The following is a 25547-nucleotide window of genomic DNA, read 5'->3' on the forward strand; positions in this document are numbered from 1 at the left end:
GCGCAGCGAATAAAGATCCAGCGGCTACGTTGGCTGGGTAATGTCGTCCGAATGGATACAAACATTCGGCTCTGAAAGTATTCGATGCGGTACCAGTTGGTGGTAGCAGAGGAAGAAGGCCTCTTCAGCGTTGGAAAGATCAGGTGGAGAAGGACTTGGCTTCACTTCGGTGATTTCAACAGAACTCAGATTTCATATTCATTAAAGAATTGTATACCTAAAATTGTACAAAAGCTACGAGATCGCCTCTTCCTCATCTAGACAATTTCTACAGAAGTCATGTTTTTGCACACTCATCCTATGGGCGTACCTGCCGATTAGGCAATGTCAATTACAACAATTGAAATCAGCGTGCTTGACTGTGCTTGTCTAGCAGAAGTTCCCTGCGTTTAGCATTGAGAGTAATGGAATAAAATCGCACCTAGATCACTGTCTCGGGTGATTATCCCATTTGCGATATTTGAGTTGAATAAATGGTGCTTAAAAAGTGACGCCTAGATGGCAGTAGTGTCAGGTAGAAAGGAGCAGAACTTTATACGATTAAAATTGTTGAAACTTATTGTGAAAATGGTCGATTTTAAGATTTTTTTTTTCAAACTTGTGGTTTTTTGCTGAAAATAATCGCTCGAATCAGTCCACAATTCAAAGGTTGCTGAACAATTTCACGAAACTAGTTTTGGTTTTGTTGAATGTAGAAAAAGGGCTGGCAGACTAAAAACTGGACCTTCTGTTGAGAATACTGCTGGAACACAAAGTGTTGTTAACCAATCTTCAACACCGATATCTCAACGTTCCCAACAATTAGGCATTCATGAGTCGATTGGCGGATTTCATATTTCAATTAATATAAAAATTTAAGCCAACAGATCATTATCAACGCAGAAATTTCGTGAATTCGGTCTTTGAATTTGTTGATGTTTTTTTCACGCAAAGTCATCTTTAGTGATGAAGCTCGTTTCACACTGGAAATTTTTGTCAACAAACAAAATTGCTGCGCTTGGGGAGGAGATACCTTGGAGTATTTTTAGAAAAAACATTACATCCACTAAAATAGATTGTTTGGTTATCTGGTGTGGCTTAATGCTGAGTGAAAAATTAATCCGTTTTTCTCCGAAGATGCAAAAGCTATTACTGTCAATAGACATTGCTATAACCAACTGATTGAATACTTTTTGTGGGCTTGAAGGAATATAAATATATGATCTTTACCTCCAACTGCCAAAGGACCCACAAGTCGTACAATACGGGCGCATTATTGCAATCTAAGTTTCTAGGTTGATTAATTTCACGTAATGGTGACATAAACTGACCGCCTAGATCATTCAACCTGGCTCTACTACGGACGCATTTTTAATAAAAGTAGTGAATCCTGAAAGAATCTAAATTTTTTCTTAAATATGCTTTATTTCCTCATTTCTAGCCTGAAAGCAAATTCCTGATACATTACGGTTATTATTTTTGTTGTCAAAAAAAAACACATAGTTCAAGTTCCAAAAGCTAGTTTAACCACCCTGTATATACTAGATTTTATTTACTCACAATGGAAAAAATCAAGTATCTTGCAGTGATTGAATTTTTATTTTTGGAAGATTTAAAACCAAAGGGAATTTATGAGGGAATGTTGAATAAGGACTTTTCGCAATCAATTAGTATAGTAGAAAGACGGGTTGCTGAATCATAACGTGGTCATACAATTCTTGAAGAAGATCCATGTCAGGGTCGTCCAAAAACAGCAATAACACCAGAAATCGTAAAAAAAATACAGGGTATCGTATTGGAAAATAGTCGATTTTTTGCGTCTATGCATAAGACTTGGGTTCATCACCATGATTCTAAATCAAAACAAAAAGCTAAAGAATGGTGTGAACCTGGTTTTTCGGTTCCGAAACGAGTTCGTCTCCAGATATCGGCTAAGAAGGCGAAAGGAATTTTGTTTGTGGATTACTTGCAAACGGGTAAAATAAAAAATTCTGAATATTAATGTAATCTTTTAGATCAGCTGCAGGAAAAAATTCGTGAAAAAATACCCAGTTTGCTAAAGAAAAAAAAAATTCGTCAAGGCAATGCGCTGTGTCACAAGATCATTTTTATAATGACTAAAATCCATGAGTTAAAGTTCGAATTATTGGAGCATCCACCGAATTCACCAGATTTGGCCCCTAGCGACCTGCATTTGTTTCCAGACCTAAAAAAATTCATGCGTGGAAAGCGTTTTTCATCAAATAATGAGGTCATAACAGCTGTGGAAGCGTATTTTGCAGCCCTTCCTGATTCTCCCTTCAGAGATGGAATTCATAAATTGTAATTTCGTTGGAACAAGTGTTTGATGTTCAGGGAGACTGAATAATAAAGTGTATTTCAAACCATAAAATTGTGTTTTTCCTATTGAACCGCAAAACTTTTGGAACAACCTAGCATATATAAGCTAAATGTATATATGCATTAGGGTGGTCCAAAAAAAATGTGTATGCTGCCGCCCCCCAAAATAGTAAAGAATGAAAAATAAAAAGACCCGTATTTTTTTTTTTTTTAATCAGACCATATTTAATGGTGCCGCCGGGGCTTTGAAATATCCCATGTATTTTGCATGGGAAAAAAATACTTTTTCGTAGATTTCATGTAAAAACCTGGAAAATGAATATATTTTAACCGGATAACTCAGTTTCTCTTCATAATTGGTCAGGGAATAACAACCAATTATGAAATAATTAATTTTTTTTGTATTAACTATTTTTTATAGATACATATATTGTTTTTCGATTTTTTCTTAGATTTTCGTTTTATGGGGGCTTTTTGGGGTTCTATAAAAAATAGTTAATACAAAAAAATTAATTATTTCATAATTGGTTGTTATTCCCTGACCAATTATGAAGAGAAACTGAGTTATCCGGTTAAAATATATTCATTTTCCAGGTTTTTACATGAAATCTACGAAAAAGTATTTTTTTCCCATGCAAAATACATGGGATATTTCAAAGCCCCGGCGGCACCATTAAATATGGTCTGATTAAAAAAAAAAAAATACGGGTCTTTTTATTTTTCATTCTTTACCATTATGGGGGGCGGCAGCATAAAAATTTTAATATAAATTTTTTGCCATGCATTTTTGGACCACCCTAATATGCATGGATATAATCATGTGGGTATATCCATTATATTGCCTTTTATGTAAAATACTTTTTACTGTTTTGTGGATCAACATCTCCTTTAATTGGTACAATGATTGTATTAAGTGACTATTTAATGACTTATATTCGAATAATTTTCCGAGGTATTTTAAATAAGAAGTTAAATTAGGGGCAGATTTTTTAAACGTTATGATAAGAAACGTTTGATAAGAATAAAATGCCGGAGAAAAGTTATTATGTAAAACTAAAAAATTCTAACATAACGAAAATTTTGTAAACATCAGAACAATTTATAGCGAATTGGTTGCTAAACCGTTGCAATGTTTTCCACTCACCTGTGCGCACGCCAAATGCACCGGCGTCGAGAGATCATGTTGCTGTGTAGAGATTTTCGCGCCAGATTTCAGACACAATTCCACCGCTTTGATATCGCCGCCATGAACGGCGGAATGAAGTGGCACGTTGCCCTCGGAATCGTAAAAGGATATCATCTCTTCGCGTGGACAGCCACGTTGTTCGCCCCACTGTCGAAATAGAAAATAATGATAGATTTAAATTTATGTGCTTGTAGTTATTCAGTACACGTGTCATTGCCGTGATTAGAAGTGCGTTAAATGCTTTTAACTTTTACGATTAAGTAAAAATCGTGAATATAAAAAGTGAACACTTGATTACGTTTTCGATTAGCAATCATTTACAGATACTTACAGATCCCTAATTATAGAATTGTTACTATAAGAATGGGGTTGGATTTTATAGACATGCATAAAAATACTTATTACATACACATGCACATAACACATTTAAAAAATGAGAGCTGCTATATAAATGAACAAGCAAAGCTAAACTCGGTTTGGACCGAACTTTATATAAGTATATCCGCGCACATTTTAGTAAAATTTAATTTGAGCGCACTAAATTTTTGCTATCAAAGAAAAATTTATAGACAATGAGAGTTATATCTTGTAATATCGAGGTTTGACCGCAAATTTGGTCTTAACATAAATATTAGAAATGGGCAGGGTTTTTATCCGAAACCGAAATCCCTTGGCCAAAGACTAATATGTGTACTATTGAAATGTTAGGGGTCCTCCTACCATGCTCGTTGTTTCGTTACTTGACAGTATTGCGTATAGTTGTATTTTGTTTTTGTAAATCCAATGAAAGCACCTAAGCGCCAAGTAACGAAGCGCTACGCTAATAAGCTTGGCAATTTGATCGGTAGTTGGCAAAATAACATCAGCTGTTCGACAATTGTCGTTTGATGGTTAGGCGCGCGGTGAAGGAAATGATTGAAGCGAAAGAAAAAAAGTACGTAAGTAATTCATATAGTAAGAAATTTTATATCTGAAGGATATTTTCTTCCAGTGGATGAAACGAAGCTAATTCACAAGCGCCAGAAGCCCGAAAAAATGGACTATGTGTACCAACCGCATTTTAAATTTCTTGGCTGAAAATGTCTACGAGGGAGTTTCAATAAGTACTCGTGTTAGAAATGAAGGCACCATTTAAAAAAAAAATTATTTTTCAACATAGTCCCCTTTTAGAAAGATACACTTCTTTCAACACTCCAGCCATTTTTTAACCCCTCCAAAAAGTAGGATTTGTCAATCCTAGAGAAATCCATAGTTTTGATTCTTGGTTAGATTCTGGTGTATAATGAGGAATCCAGGTTTCGTCAACGGTGACAATTCGATGTAAAAATTCCTTCGGATCTCGCTTAAATTGCTTCAATAACTGCTTCGAAGTTAACAGCCACATCCACTTGTTGTCTACCGTGAGCAATCGCGGCACCCATCGGATCGACAATTTTTTCATTCCAACTTATCATGTAAAATATTAATTTCCGTTCCGGTCGACACATCTATGACCACTGTTATTTCGCGCTCTTTCGTTCGTCGATCAGCGAGAATCATGTCGAGGACTTTTTGAATGATTTCCTAGCTAACCACGTCTGCCATGCGTCCTGGCCGCCCCTCATCAAAAACGGAAGTTCGCCCACATTTAAATTCTATGAACCAATATCTAACTGTGGTCATAGATGGCGAAGGGTCCCCATAAATAGCATACAATTTTGCCTTTATCTGCTCGCATTTTTTCCCATCCAAAAATAAATAGCAAATTGCCGAACGATACTGCTTTCTTTCCATCTTAGCGAAACACGTCTTAATCGAACTCAATCGGCCTGAAATTTGTTTTGCCGTCGTCTGATAGGCGACATCACACAATGCTAATACCAACTCTTCTCAGGAACGCCCTCTGCCATCAAACTCGGGTACTTATTGAACAGCACTCATAAATTGCAGTACGTGTATGATGCTGCTTTTTCGTTACTTGATTAATAATTTGTGATCTTTCACTATATTTCAGTACTTCCAGTTTTTTTGTTTTATTCAAGTCAATTTGTGCGTTTCGGGCAGAATTAGTTTTGTTATTACTTCCGTGAAAGGGGTAGAAATTTCGAAGTTCTCTTTTTGGGATATTAAAGTTTATTTTTTCCAGAAGGGCAGCACAGTCAATACCTTCTTTTATAATGCCATAAGTTAAGGAGAGAACAGATCTTTTACTTTCTAGAGGCCTGAGATTTAAAAAAGTAAAGGAGCATTATAGGATGGAAGAAATCAGTAAATCGTAAACATCGCAAATCATACTTAAGAAAAACCTATTAAATTTTCTGACTCCTATTGATTGAAAGGGTGAGAGAATAGCTAAGCCGACTCCTCCTATCATTCTGAGAATATTTGCGTAAATATGTTTTATTAGATCTGCTTCAGCCGCATCTTCATGTATTTTAGAGCTTAAGTGTTCCGAAACTTTGTGATTATTTAGGAAAGTGTGAGCAAATGCCTTTGCTTTTTCGTGGCTTAGCACAATAGTTTTGTTTTGATCAAAGAGAGCTGCACATTGTACACGCCTCTTTTTTAAAACTTTGTTTATATTCCCGAAAGGTTTACCTCTTGTACCTAGTTCACCTATCCTTTTATTCCATTCTATGTTCCTATGTTGAAAGACTTGTTTCGGTATACGCCCAGACAATCTAATTATCTCTAACTGATCTTCCTGTTGTCGATGGTGGTTCCATTGCCTTCGAAAGTATTTTCTTATTTTAATTAAATTGAATATATGACGTGATAGTTTAACAAAATTAATCTTTGATGTCTTCTTAGGGACTGAAATTCTTACTGCATTCATTATTTGACTACTAAAAATTGTTATATTTTCGTTATCATTTTCGCGGCAGTTAATCTTCTCTAATTTTTAGATGTGTTTTGAAGAGCATTTTTTAAAAAACTTCTTGTATGAGCACCAGTTAGCATTTGATAAGTCCCAGTTTGAACTAGAAATATTTATATGGATCATCTATCTTTAGATTAAATTTGATGGGCAAATGATATGAATTTAATTCATTAATTAGCTTAGGTGTATAAGTTGGAATGCTATTCAATGCAATATCTAGATTTGACGGTGAAGATATTGTCACATGCAGATTATCTGAATAAGAAATGGTAATTGGAACATGTAAGAAAGCCTGATACGCCAAAACAAGGGTGTGAAAACTGCGCAAAATTACTTTGGGCATAGCGTGAAGTGTCCATTTGAGACCAAGGCAAAGTGTAATTGAAGAAGGATGTATAAAAGAGACAATTTTAATAATTTCCTATTCTGGCGGTGGGCTTTGAACTAAAATCAATATAGTGACAATTACCAAAGTTTAAAAAAATTGAATATCTCAGTAACTAAATGAGAATATTTCTTGAAAAACCAAATTGTTAAACTCCACTAAATTTGGTGCATAGTAGTATGTATATATATTGCATTTGGTCTTACTTGAGCGTCAATACACCGCTGGTAACGGTCCTTCCATTGCAGGAAACATTTTTTAAACTCATCCGCCGGTATCGCGTTCAATTCGGCTGTCACAGTTTTTTGGATCGCCTCGATGGAGTCGAAACGCCTCCCCTTCAGCTTTCTTTTCAGGCGCGGGAACAAGAAGAAGTTCGGAGGGGGCAGGTCTGGGCTGTAGGGAGGGTGGGGAAGCACCGGAACCCCCATCTTGGCCAATGCAGAGGTGCAGAGGAAGGCGGTGTGCGTCGGCGCATTGTCGTCGTCCAATTGTCGACGAGGCGGGCCGAACCCGGGCGACGCGGTTTTTCAGCCGAAGGAGCACTTCTTTGTAAAATGCCGCGTTTACAGTGCTTCCTGGAGGTACAAATTGTTTAGCTTTACGCAAAATTTGATCGAGTAACGTTGCTCCAACGATCGCTGCATTTTCGCCACTGCAAAATCCTAACGCACTTTTAAAACAGCTTTCACGCGCGGAGCGATGTTGACTGTACCGCTGTTGCCAGCGAACTGGGACCGGTTTCTAGGGGAAGGGGAAGGTCCAACGATCATTTTCCCCCACCAGCCGATTCGGTTGATCGCTTGGCAGACGCTCCGCGCGGGAAGGCTCATTACTTTTCAATCAAACCCTGTATGTAAAAAATGTATTTAATGCTTGTCAAACTATTGTGGGTTCGTATTTACATTCATGAACCAAATGATTTTTATTGATATACCTATGTTAAATAAATTGAGAAGCTCTAAATTTTTTCGCTAGATGTCTTTAGTGAGGCATATCTCACGGTGTGTCCATTGAATCGGCTCATAATATATGTCGATTAAATGTTGACATTACGCTTTAAAAATAGTTTTTGGACCGACTTGTATTTACAGGAGCCAATTGTGCGTTTTTGGGTTCCAAAATAAAAGTAATCAATTGAAAATTCTATTCATTCTTCTGTACCACTAATCCCAAGGAGAAAAGTGGGAACAAAAAAAAATTGTGCTGGTTAGGGCCCCAATACAGTACCAACTTCAAACCACAAAGGGTTGATTCCAACCATTCCATTCTGGTAGGCCAATCGTTGATAAAATTATGGAAGATGTTGAGTTTAACCGGCGATGAGTTGGGAAATTTCTCCAGTCGTGTAATGAACTTATGAAAATTTCAATATTTATTTTGCACTTTTTTAATTTACTTATTTCTACATATTTACAAATGCACGTAAATATAATATTTTCTTTGCTAGGATTAAATCCGCTAAACAAAACCTTAAAATGACACTGGAAAGTAATGTTGAAGTTGTTTGTAAATATTGAAACATTTCAAAATTTGACCATGGTAAATTGCATTTGCATTTTACCAAATCACACAAAAGATAGAACCAGAGGAAGCAATTCTCAACAGCCACTTGGTAAACAAGTAGTTCGGCCAAAGTTAGGCAGACTTACTGCCAAAGCAAACAAGGAAAATTACAAAACTTGAGCTGCATATCTACATAAATGTGAGTATGCACTAAATATATGTATATATATACATTAGGGTGGGTCAATTATTATTCTACTTCGTTCTTAGCAAGACTCGATTTCGACTTAAATTTCTAAGTCAAAAGTCTAAAAAGTCCATTAGAGCATTGCTCTAAAATCAATTTCGATCCTCCTAAATTTTAAAAGAAGCCATCTTTGATGAATACAAAAATTTAGAGGTGGTTATGGTAATGAAGAAAGAAAGTATTGAATATAATTCCTGTTGAAAAAAAGAAATTAATGATTATAATAAAAATGATAAAAATATTGCAAAATTTTTAAATATTGTGCAATTTAGTTGCTCTTGGTTTTTTGCAAGCTTGAACTTGATTTACATATAAAAAAATTATATTCATTCCCTTTTCCTTTTACAATACTAGAATATATAATTTGTTTTAGAGCGCCATCCTGAGGTTCTTCAAATGACGAAATAGATGATAAAATAAATTTTTCATTCCTTAGAAATTGGCTTGCCCTAATATGCAACGTTATTTGAGGACATGTTTAGCATGTGACTATAATTTCCCGAAATCATACCTTTTATTTTTGCTCTCCTTCAGCTAAGACATGGACGGCTACAACTTAACTCAAGAAATGAAGAGACAAGCAGTTATCGTCGCTAATTTTTCTAAGTGCGCCCGTTCATTCGCTCATAGGTTCGCTGTGACTTGGAAGCATCAGGCGACAATGCAGAATCTGTTATAAAACGCAAAAAACACAGTCCGATCGTCAGAATTTATTCAACAAGTGCAAGCGCTCGAGGACCTTTCAAAATCAATGAGGGTTCTTGCGAGGGAGCTTAGTGCTGCTGAGACTCTTATCCGTCAAGTTGTCCATGAAGATCTCCGGTATAAATCCTACGTTAAGCCCACAAGATTATGTCGGAAAGCAGCGAGTTGTCCGATGAAAGCGTCTTCTAAAATAATTAAACACCCTGAAGTGCCTGAGAACACTGAACTTATGATACCTAACTCCGCAGATCTTGATCCCCGGAATAACTAATTATTAAGTGTAGTTGTGCGTGAAACCATTAAACATCCTCATAACACCATTTTTCTCTGAAGGCTGTAATTAATACCGTTATGGTATCAATATGAATAAGGAGCATTTGCTTCGGGCGTACCATCGTTTCCGGACCCAGATCGAGGAGGTTATTACGGTTAATAGAAATTTTATTGCATGATTTTAAACATATTTAATAAGTTAATATTAAGCAAAAAATTCCTGAAGTTTAATTAAGTTTTGTTCAAAATAAAAGCTAATTATCATAGTTTTACTCTCCAGTTACTCTCAAATACTCTACGCACCCTGTATATTATACCGAAATATTTAAATAAAGCAATAAAATATAAAGTTTATATTATGGCATTTTTACCGCCATACTTAGAGTCCCTCAAGGTTAGATGTGTGAAGAAATGTAGCAATTTTTAGCTAAATTATTCAATTAATTGAAGTCGCAAGTGACTGTTCTGACTAAGATTGAGAAAATAGTCTTTGTTAGTTTGATTTATGCTTGATAAATTATTTGTTTAGTATTTTCTTGTTAGGCATTTGATTTTAAATTTTAATTTTCCAATTCCGAAATTTTAAATATTTACAGTGTTTTGCATAGGTTGCGAGTAAGTTTTTGTAGAAAATGTACTATAATTCCATACGTAACAAGTAGACCAAAATTTTGCTTTATGCTATCAATATTAACTTACGATTGCGAAAATAACTAATAACTCATGAATAACAGGAAGGACTAATAACATCCAATTTGCAGCTTTTAGTCAAATATGTTTTTCATCGGTTACAGTTAAATAGTGTAAGTCAATGATTGAGACTGCAACGATTTAAAGTAACGATGGTTACATTCTTCAACCCTTCTGTTTAATGGTTACTTAAGTTACTCTTTAGTATAGATTTTGAAAATTTCCCTTTCAAAGTCGGCTTCGATTAAATTATCTTTTTTTGGGACTTAAAAAGAAATAAATTATTATAAAACTGTAAAAAAATGTTTCCTAAAAAAATATTTACACTTCAAATTAGTTGCCGTAAAAATATTATTATTATTAGTTATTTATTAAATTATAATTAAAATTATACAGTAATATGTTTACAGCACTAGCTACCAGGGTTATCGGCTATCGGTAAAAATAATTGTTTAGAATATAATCAAGCAAGCTTCAAATTTCATTCTTCATTTTATTTACAAATACACAAGAGCCTTGACGAAGTTCTTACTTCCATTTGTGATGGTTCCTTTTAATATAAAATGCATTTACTATCAAGCTCGCTAACTCCTTAGTTGCACAAAATCGCGCTTACTGGCTTATTTCTGCTTTTTGTCCGTTTCTTTACTTATTTTTTGTTTCACCCTTCGTGCGCCAAGAATTATAGAAAAAAAGAAACAAATTACCTTATTATTTTAGCCGATAGCCCTGGTAGCTAGTGCTGTAGATATAATTTTAATTCTAATTTAATTTTTTTCGTTCTCAGCTTCTTAACTTATCTATTTCGTGTTTCCAGTTTTGCTCTTGCTGTACATTTGAATAGATGAGTAGTAGAGCAGGTAGGGCAAAACGAGGGATCTACTGTTTCGCTTCGCCCGAAGCTACGTTTCATTACTCTTAGTAGCTTAGAGCAATAGTCAAACAAAATTGTCTGTGCTCTCCGTAGTTGGAGTACTAGCAAAGAAATTAGAGTCAGCCGGATTGTATGCTTCAGCTGCCGCTATAAGTACTGCTGAGTATTTCTTAATCTTTTAAGGATGGATTTTGACATTCACCATTGAAGTTATGCTATCCCTAGCTTTAAAGCGACCATTAACTCTTTTCGTTCCCTCAACTGCCAGACAAAGACACTTATCCTCAAATTACGGTAAGACTGGAGCAAAAATCCAATAATTTAACTTTTTTCAGGATTGGTAATGCCGATGAATAACATCATCTTTTCACAGAATCTTAGCAAACAGCAAATTTTAAACGCCACATTAAAAAAACATTTAAATACACGTATACTATACATGCCTAAGAGTCAATCAAACATTTCTGAATTATTTAGACTCTGGACTTCTCTGGACTCTGCTTACTTCTCAAAAAGCTTTCATACACAATTCGTAGCCACCGAACTTTTCCGTTGGCTATTTTTTGCGGTAAAACCACGCGTAAATTAGTTTTTGATATACAAATTTATTTTAGAAGGAACCTGCAAGTGGTGCGAGTGAACCTGTGCGGTCTATCAAGCGTTCAAAAAACTAATGAATTCCCCAGCCAGAAACTTGTCGGTGATAACGCATCGAGTGGAAAGCCATCAAAGAATAACAACAATTATTCTTTGAGTGAAAGTAAATACATAGATACATTTCTTTTGCTAATTATCTCTTCACGCTTCGCAGGACAAGCCACAATATGTATGCATATAAAAATAAGTACATATGAATGCACATAAGTCTGCACTCTTGCCTTGCCTTCGTGTTCTAAAAAAAGGTTACGTAAATGTTCTGTTTAGTCTGTGACTGTTTAGATTCTGACTCGTATCGTCAACCTGGCTTAATATATATGTATACAAATTATGATGGCTCAGGTAGTACATTTATCTGACGTCAAAAATGTCTACGTTCGTCCCGAAAAACAGCATTTGCGGGAAGGCGTACTTCATTATTACCTTTTAAATAAACTTAATCGCATACCCAATATATCAAGGCGTCCGCCGTAGCCGAATGGCTTGGTGCGTGATTACCATTCGGAATTCACAGAGAGAACGTTGGTTCGAATCTCGGTGAAACCAAAATTAATAAAAACATTTTTCTAATAGCGGTCGCCCCTCGGCAGGCAAGGACAAACCTCCGAGTGTATTTCTGTCATGAAAAAGCTCTTCATAAAAATATCTGTCGTTCGGAGTCGGCCAAACAACCAAAAAGGGTATACGCGCCAATTATATATATATATAATATATCAAAATGCTCAGAATGAGGAGAGGGTCGATTGAGTCATAACTGCCCACCTGAAGGGAACATGAGTAAATATTTAATAAATTGCAATGGACATTGGTATCCATATTACTCCTTAGTTAAAATAGTTTGGTACTGAAAATGGGCGAAATCGGTCAAAAACAACGCGCACCTGCCTTAAACATTATGGCAATTTTCAAAAAAGCATGCCGGGCGTCCTTGTCGCTTCTCATCAAAAACGGATATTCGCCCTCGTTAAATTTTGTTGAACCAATATCTAACTGTAGTCATAGTTGGCGAAGCGTCCTTATAAATAGAATCCAGCTTTGCTTTTATCTCCTCACATTTTTTCCCATTCAAAAACAAAAAGCGAATTACCGAACAATGCGCCTATTTACTCAATTGGAAGGGAAACATTTTGTTCGGTGAAGAAGGACGGCCGCGGAAGAGAGAAGGGTATTTGTCTCCCGTACAGGCGACATGCTACTAAAATTTATACATATATGTACATAAAAAAAAGCAACAAAATATTTATGATTTAAAAAGTTTGCAGTCTTCATTGAAATATTTAAGAAACTGTTGACGAACGTTCTCCGCTTTACATGTTAGCGGGTTGTAGAATATATCCGAAATAGAAGATGTTAAAGAAAGTAGTAAACGTCAAAATGTTGCCGAAAACAATTTTGCCCGTGTGGCCGCGAAAGAAACATGAAAAGAGAATTTCCAGTGTCTCCCTTCCAGATGTCTCCGTGTGTAGATCCGGTGAATGCTGCTCTTTTTCCATCTTAGCGAAAATCACGAAACACGTCTTACTTGAATAGCTGCCAAATCCAAGCTAAGATTTGCCGTCGTTTAATAGATGGCAGCACACGATGCTAACATCAACTTCCCTCAGGAACGCCCTGTGCCATCAAACACGGGTACTTATTGATCCGCCCTCGTAGTGTAGGTTCGCCACGGTTTTATGTTTTTGTGCAGCAGTTGGACGCTTTAGCTGGGTTTTCCCAAGTACTTTCCAGAAGCACATTCACAGTAGGTTTTATTTGTACTACTACTGATCGGGTCACGTATACCTGCAGTTAAAGTCAAAGCGGTTATATCTACTCAAGTAGGATATTTCGTGTCGTTGCTTTGCACGTAACTCGCTCAGCTTCCTAGCGTTCTTTTACTGGTCAGATGCAAAACGGATATTGCTATTAACTAATACATGCTCATTCTTTGAAATGAGGTTTGTCTCAATAAAGTAATTTCTTCACCTCATATATATTAATTGCTCGATTTGTATTGACGGGGGTACCAGAAAGTCGCCTATCATTTACCTGAAGCGATCAGTATTGATAGGTGAGGTTTGTTTTCACTCCAAATACGGTATTTCCATAAAGATGATTTCCTTGTAATATCTGGTTGAAATTTTAAATGGCTTGGTGACTAGAATGAACAAAGATTTCATTCACTAGTTGGTGTTCATCAAGGTGTGCCCACTTACGAGCTCTGTGAAGGCTACATGATTGTGAAGAACTTTGTAATAAGTCGCGCTGCTATTATTATGAATAGAAGCGTTAAAGTTTTAAGATGCGGTTAATTAATATGACTGAAAATTTGTTTAAACCTAAAACCAGATAGAGAATTGAGGCTTTCCTTTTTTATGGAATCACTTGAGAGTACCTCGAAATGAAACATCGGACCTACTGACCAGAGTGGTACGTAAAAATATAGTAAAGGTGTGTACCTAGACGATGGAATGACAAACTACATAAAATTTAACACGGTACTTTTGAGGCTTTTACGCTGTGACAGACAACAGGAATGAACTACTTTTAGAAACATAATTTTGACTTTCCACTAATGTTGGTGACTATATTAGGACATTAAAAGTGTAGAAGAAGAAACACTAACTGACTTTCTTATTTAAACAACTGTAGCGACAGAAAAAAATTGTATATTTAAGGAATTTTTTCCAGCCATTGACATAAATAAAAAGTTCCGAAAACTGTAAAAGAAAAGCTTTTCTGCGATAAAGTATTATAGTTTTCGAAAAACGCGCGGCCGGATAAACTGCACCACAATTTTTTAATTTACAGTGAATACAATTTTTTTCGATTTTACATGTGAACATCTATGTTTTTCAAGAACAGCGCAATTAAAAAAAATTAAAATTAAAAAAAATTCGAAATTTATTTTTTATAAAATTTGGTCATTAGATTAATTAGGTGTTAATTAATTTAATTATTAGGTTATTAGGTACTTATATCGAAAAACTTCTTCTGTACTGAACAGTTAAGCCTTTATTCAATTTGTGAAAAGTCTTTATACTTAAAAGTGCGGCCGGCTTGAAAAATGTAGATTCGAAAAGAACGCGCTTAAAGTTTTCTGCACGTTACGTCAGGGATAGATCGAGGCAGCGCCAAAAATTCAAAATATAAAAATTTTGAAATTTTTCCTACCTTAATCCTTTGAGTATTTACGTTTTGAGAACATGGCAACTAAAACAAAAACAAATAAACTAATTTTAAGTTGCCTTATTTCAGCCTGCATCGCTAAGATGACCATAGAAGAGAAGGAAAATATGTAAAGAAGCAGGCACATTCCTATGTACTTGCGTAGGTGGTATACCCATGTACATTTCATGGCGCATACAGATGTAAAGAAAATGTCAGAGCCTGATTTAATTATGGATGTTCTTCTGATAAGTTGGTAAACACGCACATGCAAACACGAGTATGTATGTGTGCATATGTTTGCGGGAATGTTTAGCATGCAATTTCTGTTACAAAAGATTGGTAAAGATTTTCGTGCATGCGCTTAGACACACACGCAGATGTACACATTTACATATATAAGGGCTTATGTGTGTGTTTGAGATCAAAGCGAAAAATTTCCTTGAAAATATACATGCATACATCCATACACACATTTGCGTGCGGCTTTGTGGTAACATTAATATATCCAGAAATGTGCGAGAAATGTGTACATACATACGTGTAAGAATATGCATTGCATATACGCTATTTTTTATACAGAAGCTTTATTCTTTGTTTCTATTAAATATGGCAAGGAGAGCTACAAGAATACTTAGGTTTAATATTATAGCTTTTAATTTGTCTTCAATGACTTTTATATTTTTCGTGGGAAGCACTTCAAATATTAATCTAATTGTATCATAACACATAACTTTTGCATGAGTAGGATGGAGGAGGGAGTGATATGCGACCCTTTTCGTCATTATTCAAAGCATATCTCCCTAGACATAATTTTTCAAATGTGATTACTCTATCAGGAAGCAAACAGAGTGGAATTGAAGCCGGAGAACTATGTCTGTAACCTTAGAGAACGGACAGTTCAAAGTTTCTGCATTCTATATTTTTCTAAATTTTCATTCCTTTCTTAAAACTTTTCGAATTTTCCGAAAGTACATTCTTAGCATATGTCCAAAAATGTTCGGTGATGTACAACACTGGTAGAAGTCAGGTAATATCGGCAATATTTTTAAACAGAAATTTATTGAGTTTTGGGAAAACAAAAGTTTAGTATGATGATAGCACCGTGCGACAAAAATCACCTTTTTTTGCTATCCTACAAAAATTTCGTATGCACATGAAACTATAGATTTTATTTAGTAATTCCACATACGCAGTTTTGTATTTTCTCATCCATTAAATTTTTGATGTTGTAAAGTACTAAATTAAAAAAAAAATGTTTTAAATAATAGGACTATGAATAAGTTCGTGCGGTTTTTTTTCGAAATTTGAAACTTTATTGACGTAAAATGGTTACAAATTTAATATTCAAAGTATTGTCCATCGCTTACTACTACTTTTTCCCATCTTTCTGGCAATTCACGGATTCCCTTTGTGAAAAATTCGGTCGGTTTTGCCGCAATCCACGAATCGATCCATTTTTTGACTTCATCGTAATTACGGAAGTGCTGGTCAGCCAGGCCATGTTGCATCGATCGGAAGAGATAGTAATCGGATGGCGCAAGGTCTGGACTATACGGCGGGTGGGGTAGGACATCCCATTTGAGCGTTTCTAAGTATGTTTTGACCACTTGTGCAACATGTGGCCGAGCATTGTCATGTTGCAAAATAACTTTGTCGTGTCTATCGGCGTATTGCGGCCGTTTTTCTCGCAGTGCTCGGCTCAAACGCATCAATTGTCGTCGGTAGACATCCCCCGTAATCGTTTCATTCGGTTTCAGTAGCTCATAATACACAACACCCAGCTGGTCCCACCAGATACACAGCATAACCTTCAGGCCATGAATATTCTGCGCCGACGTCGATGTTGAAGCATGGCCAGGGTATCCATACGTTGCCCGACGTTTTGGATTGTCGTGATGGACCCACTTTTCATCGCCAGTCACAATTCGATGCAAAAAACCCTTTCTTTTGTGCCGTTGAAGCAGTTGTTCGCATGCCATAAAACGGCGTTCAACGTCTCTTGGCTTCAATTCATACGGCACCCAATGGCCTACCTTTCGGATCATTCCCATGGCTTTTAAACGTTTGGAAATGGTTGATTGATCAACTCCCAAAGTTTTTGCAACCTCTTCTTGCGTTTGAGCCGGATCTTGATCGAGCAATTCCTCCAATTCGGTATCCATGAACTTTGGCGGCGCACCCTCGCGTTCTTCGTCTTCCAAGCCAAAATCACCACTTTTAAAGCGTGCAAACCACTTCTGGCACGTTCGCTCAGCTAGAGCATGCTCACCATAAACTTCCACCAAGATACGATGACTTTCGGCTGCTTTTTTCTTCATATTAAAATAATGAAGAAGAATTCCCCGCAAGAACACATTATTTGGCACGAAATTCGACATTTTCAAGTGTGGTAAAAATATTGTTGTTTACGCTTCAAATAAAAAACTTATACTGACGTTTGTGCCTTACGACAGTAGCTCTCCAATGAATGTTTGGAAATGTGGATCGATGGAATAATAATCAAGTTACGCCATCTGTTGTAAAACCGCACGAACTTATTCATAGTCCTATATTTATACTGGAAAATTGTCCTTTTCAGCTCCCTCCATCCATATCTATTCCCCGAAAAATAAAACTTGTACAACCAGTGTGGGGATAACGGAAGCTTTAAGGGAAACTGGAAACTAGCCTTTCCGGCACCCAGCTACGAAGAATCGGAGACTGGAAATCCGTCCTTCTAGCTCCCTCCATTCATTGACTTCCGTCACATTCATATCCAATTTAATCATATATGTATGATATATAATACTCTAGCACATAAGATTTGTAAACTTATTGTTAGTTTCTTATACAAGAAAAAATTCAATAAATAACCTACACCTGGAGGTGATATTTAAAATTTCACTGACAGCCAGGGGGCTTAAAATCGATCACAAAGCAGTCGACCACCTCTAAGGTAGCCATGAAATGCAGCACATCTCTTTACGAGATGCCTAAGTTATTTCAGTCAGAAGTGATATGGGTTCCTGGATAATGCTACATCTCTTTTTTTTTTACGAATGAGTACAAAGTGTATTATTTATATATTAATAAAGTTTTTCAGAATCTAATATAATGGGTGAAATTTCTTAAATTATTCTTAAAAATGGTGGGCATCAAGATTTATGTTGTGCACTGTATTTTAGCTGAGTATCTGCAACAGTGTAGCAAAAGTACGAGGGGTGCCTTTTATATGTCGGGATTTGGCAACCCTGGTATTGCAATCTGGCAACTGACAGCTGTATCGCAAAGTTTGACATTTTTTGGCTTTTACGTACTCAGAACGTTTTGAAATACCAGCGCTATTTGTGTTGTTTACAGTAACTTAAAAGATTCATCTCGGTCAAAAATGGAATTAAATCGTGAACATTTTCGTGCGATTATTTTTTACAACTTTCGACGTGGATTAACTCAGCAACATTGCATGGATGAACTTAATTCATTTTTTGGCGATGAAGCTCCACCAAGGACCAGTGTTTATCGATGGTATGGTGAATTCAATCGTGGTCGTAGTTCACTCCAAGACAATTTTCGGGAAGGTCGTACAAAATCAGTTGTTGTTCCGAAAACCATTGATGCTGTGCGCGAACTGATATTGCAAGATCGTCGTGTGACCTATCGTGAGATTCAGACAATCTTAGGCATTAGTGGGACCAGCATACATTCAATATTGCATAAACATTTGACTGTCAAAAAAATTTGTTCGCGTTGGATCCCACACAATTTGTCAATCGCTCAAAAAAAGGCTCGTTTCGATTGGTCGAAGGAAATGCTCAAAAAATACGATCGCGGGGCTTCGAAACACATCTATGACATCGTGACAGGTGACAGCCCGAAAGTAAACAGCAGTCGACTGTATGGGTGTTTCAAGATGAGCCAAATCCAACAAAAGTTGTTCGCGCACGAAGCACTTCCAAGCAAATAGTCGCCTGTTCTTTCGAAAAAACTGGACATGTCGCAACCGTACCACTAGAACAACGCAGAACAGTAAATTCTGAGTGGTACACAACCATTTGTTGCCAGTTGTCTTCCAAGAAATTAGGAAAACCATTCGCCAAAAACGGATCACTCTTCACCAGGACAATGCGAGCTCACACATCGGCTCAAACAACTGCATTTTTGAGCACCCAAAACATCGAATTAATGGGTCATCCGCCGTATAGTCTTGACTTGGCACCGAATGACTTCTTTTTATTCCCGTACGTAAAAAACAAACTGAGAGAAGCGGTTGCGGCATTCAGAATGCATGTTTTGGAGGTACTTCATTCAGAGTGGTAAAAGTGCTTCGAAAATTGGTTCAAGCGCATGCAAAAGTGTATAGATCTTCATGGAGAACATTTTGAAAAACAATAAAGTGATTTTCGATGATTAAAATTTATTTTTGTTCTCTAATCCCGAAATATAAAAGGCACCCCTCGTACAACAGGATTGTAGCATTGCAGCAATTATTAGGGGTTTTCACACCGAAGTCGTTGCTTCGATACTTGACAGTTTTGTGTACAAGTATTTCGTTTTTGTATATCCAACGAATTTGGCAACGAATCACCGCCGTGGTAAAGCTTGACTATTTGATTCGTAGTTGGCAAAATAACAATCAGCTATTTGGCAATTGGCGTTTGATGGTCAGATGCAAAGTTCAAATTTAAAATATCAAAAAGTAAAGGAAAGAAATTATTAATTAATTTTTATAGTAAAAATTCTATGGGATTGAATGGAAACTAGGAACTATACAAATAATTGTATTAAATTTGCTTAATGAAATTTCCATAAATCAGCTGGAAAGCGGAAACTACAGAAATAAGTCAAAATGGAAAGCGGAAACTACAGAAAATAATCAAAACTCATTTGCCAAAGTAACAACCCGCTAAAGTACCGGAATTGGTGTGAGTACCCCTATTGAGTAGCATGAACAATCCCTTTGTTTGAACCCAAAATGTGTTCATCTACATATATATAGACAAACAGCATTTCCAAATACTTGCGTTATATTCTCAATGGAGTATGCAAATAAGTGTTAAAGTCATGATTGACATACATACATACATTTAAATGCATGTAAACACATACATAGATTGAATGGTTTGTCCAGGAACGGCCGCTATTCACGCACCAGAATTAGAAAATACAGTGAAAATGCCGACAAGTGGCAAGGGCTGACATGCCATACAATTACGGATATGTGCATACATATTTATGCAAATACGAAAAAGAATGCAAGAAAAAAATAGACACCAACACATATGCAGGCACATTCGACGATGTAAATTTTACTGAAATAAAGCATATCCAAAGACAACAAAACTTAATGGGATTTGAGGATGTGCACGTGTATAAAACGTTTACATACATATGTACATATAAACACATAAATGAGAATACTTGCCTGCAAGAAGACTTCCATCGTTTTGGAGCTGGCATTTTTAGCCGCTTCGTGTATGGGATAATAACCGTTGTTGCAAGGTTTACGGGGGCATGCTTCGAATTTGGTTATCTGTAAGATACGTCAGACATATGTAACGCGAATTAAAAGGTATTCGACTGACGCTGACAACAACAACAATAATAATAATGGAATCAATGCAAATACAATCAAATTAGAGTTTTAACTGAATAATAATAACAAAATGAATACAAACATACTTATATATGTTCCTATGCACTTACAGTCACTCACACCTTATTTGATACAGATACATTTTTTTTGTAGAGTGTTCTAGATTTCATAATAATTTGTGAAAATGGAAAAGCAGAGCATGCAGAAATCTTTTTTATTTTGCTTTATTTTATTTCTCAGCATAAAATACAAACGAATATCCACTTATTTCATTGTAATGCAAAAAACAAAAAAAAAAAAAACAGACATAGAATTCACGTCACAGCTTAAATTATACAGTTAAAACAGAGGCATTATATTTAGTATTTTGAGTGTCCTTTGTTGGGTATCATGTTTTATCAGTCTTGTTCTTATATCTTGTTTTGAAGTCTGCTTGGCACAGAGTCAACCAATTTTTTGTGACAATGATGATTGTTTTCGTGAATCCCAGCGAGAATTAGGGCACCAACAACACCTACGCGCCATCTCCTCCGATTACTGCGTAACGCTTTCACCAACTTCCAGTTTAGCCCGAGTTGAGCCATCTCCAGACCCACACTTTTTTCCAGTTTTCTCAAGAGCTTTTCCCCTCGCCGCGGGTGGGTTCCATTCCATTGCCTTCTTCACTATGCTCCCATCTTCTTTGCGTAAAGTGCGACCAATCCACTTCCATTTCTGTCTTCTAATCCAAGTGAAATCCCTTGTTGGGAATTATTTTTGGTCAGAAAATTAGGAATATAATTCTAAGACAGCGGTTGACAAAAACTTGTAAGCAACTGGTTATAGCGGTGGTGATTTTCCAGGTAAAGCTACTGTACAGCAGTGCCGACAGCACATTCAGCCTTACCTTTAAACTGGAACTCAGGTTGTTGTTTTGCCATACAGGGAAGAACATCTCGAATGCTCCTCTGATTTTTTCGATTTGGAAGTGAATGTCTACATCCGTGCCGCTACCCGGGGCACGATGCTTCCGATTGTGTAAATTCCTTCACTGTTAGATAAAATTACCTGCAATCTCTACACACCCATCTTATTGCCAAGACTTATCACCTTGTCAAAATTGAAGTGTTTTATAGTAGCTTACAAATTTTGGGGTTTGATCTCCGTATTGGCTTCGCGCCGTGTAAAACGCCTGTCATCTGGGCCAAATAAGTTTATTTTTACCTCGTCTGCAAAATGGATAGTTTTCCAAAATGCTGGGTTCTTATTTAAATTTCTACCATTTAAATTTGGTTCAATCAGTATTTTTCGAACAGTTTCTGGATCGTAAGTTTTACCTAAATCCTTTTAGGCCATTCCAGTTAACATTTGCGCGCTTGTTGCTGGATTTTCCTTCACTTGGCGAACTAACCGCTGACACTCATTCTCTGTGAAAGTTTTATTTGGGCCGTTAGTCTCTCATTTACCACACGTTTTTCATCCATAAAGCGGTCAATAATGTGCCGAGGTCTTGACGAACTCAAATGAACAATTTCAGTTATTTTATAATACAATGCGACATTCCTTTTTTGAAATGCTCCAATACTAACTCACGCTTTTCTATCGATGTACGAGGTCCCACTGTTAAAACAACAAGCGTACATAAAATTTAATACACTTGTTTGAACATTTGTTTGTATTTTATGTTGAGAAGTAAACTAAAGCAAAATAAAAAAGATGTCTGCATACGCTGTTTTTCCATTTTCGGAAAATGTTATGAAATATAGAACACTTTACAAAAAAATCGTATTTGTATCAAATAAGGTGTGAGTGACTGTATGTACATATAAGAATAATAAAAGTAAGTAAAATATTTTTCAAGGAGTAACAAGGTGCTTTCCTCAACGCCGACACACACATACATATGCATAATTAAAGGATCATGTGTTGTTATATTAAGTGAAGTAAAAATTTCTGTTACTAAGCCATATCTCTCGGATACACATCCGAATCGGTTCGTACTGTAAGGCGATTTAAAAGAGACATTACGTATTAAAAAGTGATTTGCAATACAGTATTGAATGCCATGAAATAATTCAGACCTGGTAATATGGACCTCGAAGAAGAGACAAATTATTCAAAATGTCGATAAAATCATGAAAATCGTCAAGCTAACATAGATCGGCATGTGAGCTCTTTTTCCAGTCCTCTTCTTTAGTCAGAAGGCTCTTTGGAGCCACTTACATAGGTAAGGTTACAGCTATGCTATGTTTATTTAGTTGAAAAAATGCAGCAAAATAAGTTCAGAAATTTTTACTTTACCTAATATATTATTTACTTTGTGCAAAGTCGACAAAATACATACGTTCTATGTACTTAGATTGTATAAATAGTGGGTTAAGGGTACATATATATAGGTTTCATATGAAGTCTACTTACGACTAGTTGAGGGAATCCAAAAGTTATGTAGGTATGGACATAGTAAATACCATGTGGACATGTGGTGGTATATATATATTAAGGCGGGTCGATTTAAAAATCGCTCATTGCTCTGTAAAATTCGTATTCTAGGGATCAAAATAAGAAACTTTGCCGAAGGAACCATACCTCTAAAACGAATTCTGATGTCCCCCAATTTGGGTCGAACGAAAAATCCCACTTTGACCCATTTAGAGTGCTCCAATCGAGTCCAAATGTATGACCGACCCCCACTAACTTTGGACGGCCGATCCACCCATGCCAGTGGCACACCCCCTGGAACTCCCCTGGGGGGTTCCCCATACAATCATTTCAAAATATCACCATTTTTGGCCTTTACATGAGAAAATAAACTAAAAAGTTCGACCCAAATTGGGGGACATCAGAATTCGTTTTAGAGGTATGGTTCCTTCGGCAAAGTTTCTTATTTTGATCCCTAGAATATGATTTTCACAGAGCAATGGGCGATTTTTTTGCCTCCCCACAAATCGACCCGGCCTAATATATATGCATATTTATGTGTACACAAATAAGTATATCTTCCCCAGTTTTTATAGAATTTCTACATATATATATGTGCACTTAAATATACCCTGCAGTACGCGCTGTAGTGATTGTCTTCTTGTAAATAGACTTTAGCGAGTACTGGGGTCAATCGCCGCAGCAGCATTACAATGTGGATAGCAAAATACGTGCTAGGGGTGCATCGAACAAATAACAATAACTTAGAAGTGTGTAGCAACCATTGCGATTTGGTTGTGCATGCACCTCGTATTTTAAAATTTATGTTTTCTGTATTGCATGCGAAGAAGAGCTCAATAAACTACCGTTTGTGTTATTGTCGCGCCATATTCTTTGGACATTTTTCAATTACTTTGTGATTAGTGAAGCAGGGAGAATATAATTTTATGAGCAACCCGGATGTCGTTCAAGGGTAAGTATTTTTTTCTTTTTAATTTTATAAATTTTTAATAAAATTGTAATCATTTTATTTTAGAACGCTTTTACAGCAACGAAGAAAATTTAGCTTGTATTGTCTTTTATCGAAAGTATAATGAATCGGATAAATATTTAGTATAAAGATTTTTCATACATAATATCTTTTCAAAAACATTCCAAAAAGAAACCTAATTTTTTTTTTTAATGTAGGCCAGCCAAAAGAAGAAGCTTTCTAAGTGTATTTCTCTTATAAAAAAGTAATACAAGGTGAAGTTCAAAATAAACAAGATACAAATATTTTTTGGATGACGCCATCTTTTTAATGACTTTGTGCGTTGGAAGTTACATCCCTAGCTGACTGCAGTGAAAACTTGGTGACTAAAGGTTCAGTGGAAGCGAAAATATTGCGTCTAAGGTGTCAGTAGGTATGTTGGAGACATCGGTACAAAAATTAGTTTCGAACAAAGGCTTATATCAAATTTTGTTTTAAAATCGGTAAAACGTTTACCGAAAAAATTGAATTGATGGAAAAAGTTCTTGGCAATGAGTGTCTAAATCGAAATCGCTCGAAAATTTATCAAAAGCGAGCCGAAATCATCGCTGAAATTCTTGAAGTCGGAGTTGAATATCTCCAAAACACCGATTTATCACATTTTAACTGATCATTTGGGCTTACGAAAGGTTTGTGCACTGATGTCAATGTAAAATTTCTATCTTGACGTTTTGAAGCGTTTGTTGCATCGCATTTGTCGAATTCGCCCTAAATACCGCGAAGAAGGAAACTGGCGCTTTTTGCATGTTAATACCCCATCTCATCGATCCACTCTTGTGACTGATTTTTTGACTAGAAATCGCATTTTAACTATCAATCCCTAACCGTATTCGCCTGTTATGGTTCCCTGTGACTTTTACCTGTTCGAAAAATTGCATTGGCCATCAAGGGAAAACGTTTTGCGTCCGTAGAGGGCAGCCCAATGGCTTGTATTGGCATCGTGAAGGACATTCCGGTTAATGACCTGAAACACTCCTTCGAGAAGCTTTTCGATCGTGCAAAATAGTGTATGGAAAACAGAGTGGGCTATTTTGAATAAATAAACTCGAAGTTATCAGAAAAATACTCCTGTCGTTTCTATTTTAGCTCAGTCTTGTTTATTTTGGACTCCACTTTGTATAAGGAAGAAAAATGTATAGAATGTAAATTTATATATTTAAGCATGCTTATTTTGTCCTGACCCTCTCTTGTTAATGTCCCCCCACTTCAACTTGGCGATTGCCCTCCCGCATGTGTCCTTTTATCTTCATTGTAATGCTGTGTTGGTGATGGCCCGTTATCTTAGGTAATAAACAAATGCTAAATACATGTATTAAGAGTATTGCGAGTAGATTGAGTTGGGACCGTGATGTATACCAAGTGGTTGGCAATTCGTAGGCCTATGATCGGCTCCTGGTAGTGGCGGGTAATAATACAATACGTACATACGTGACTGTTTGTCTCTTTGCTTAAACTCACCAATATCCTGGCGCACTCCTCATGATCATATATGGCAGCCAAATGCAATGCAGTACGTCCATGTTCGCCACCTTGTTGTATATCGATAACTTTTCGATATTTGCCCATCACCCGCAATGCTTGTACCTTATTTAGTTCAGTTGCCAAATGGACCGGCGCTTGCTTTTTCTCGTTGTGCAAACCGGTGTCGACAGGGCTGTGGTAGTGATATGGAGCAAAATATATACATACATAAGTA

At 36.3% G+C, this 25547-nt stretch overlaps 1 protein-coding gene across 1 annotated transcript in view; it reads right to left on the reverse strand.

The window, feature by feature from the left end:
• LOC129242578 (transient receptor potential cation channel subfamily A member 1) overlaps positions 1-25547 on the reverse strand; it is a 112068-nt gene that overhangs the window by 41685 nt on the left and 44836 nt on the right. The window contains exons 5-7 of the mRNA XM_054879306.1: positions 25310-25505; positions 20254-20361; positions 3464-3652 (exon numbers count right to left, since the gene is read on the reverse strand). Coding sequence (XP_054735281.1) covers positions 3464-3652; positions 20254-20361; positions 25310-25505 — 493 coding nt within the window. The remainder of the gene's footprint in view (positions 1-3463; positions 3653-20253; positions 20362-25309; positions 25506-25547) is intronic.

The sequence above is a fragment of the Anastrepha obliqua genome, chromosome 3, assembly GCF_027943255.1.
Source record: "Anastrepha obliqua isolate idAnaObli1 chromosome 3, idAnaObli1_1.0, whole genome shotgun sequence".
Lineage (NCBI taxonomy): Eukaryota > Metazoa > Arthropoda > Insecta > Diptera > Tephritidae > Anastrepha > Anastrepha obliqua.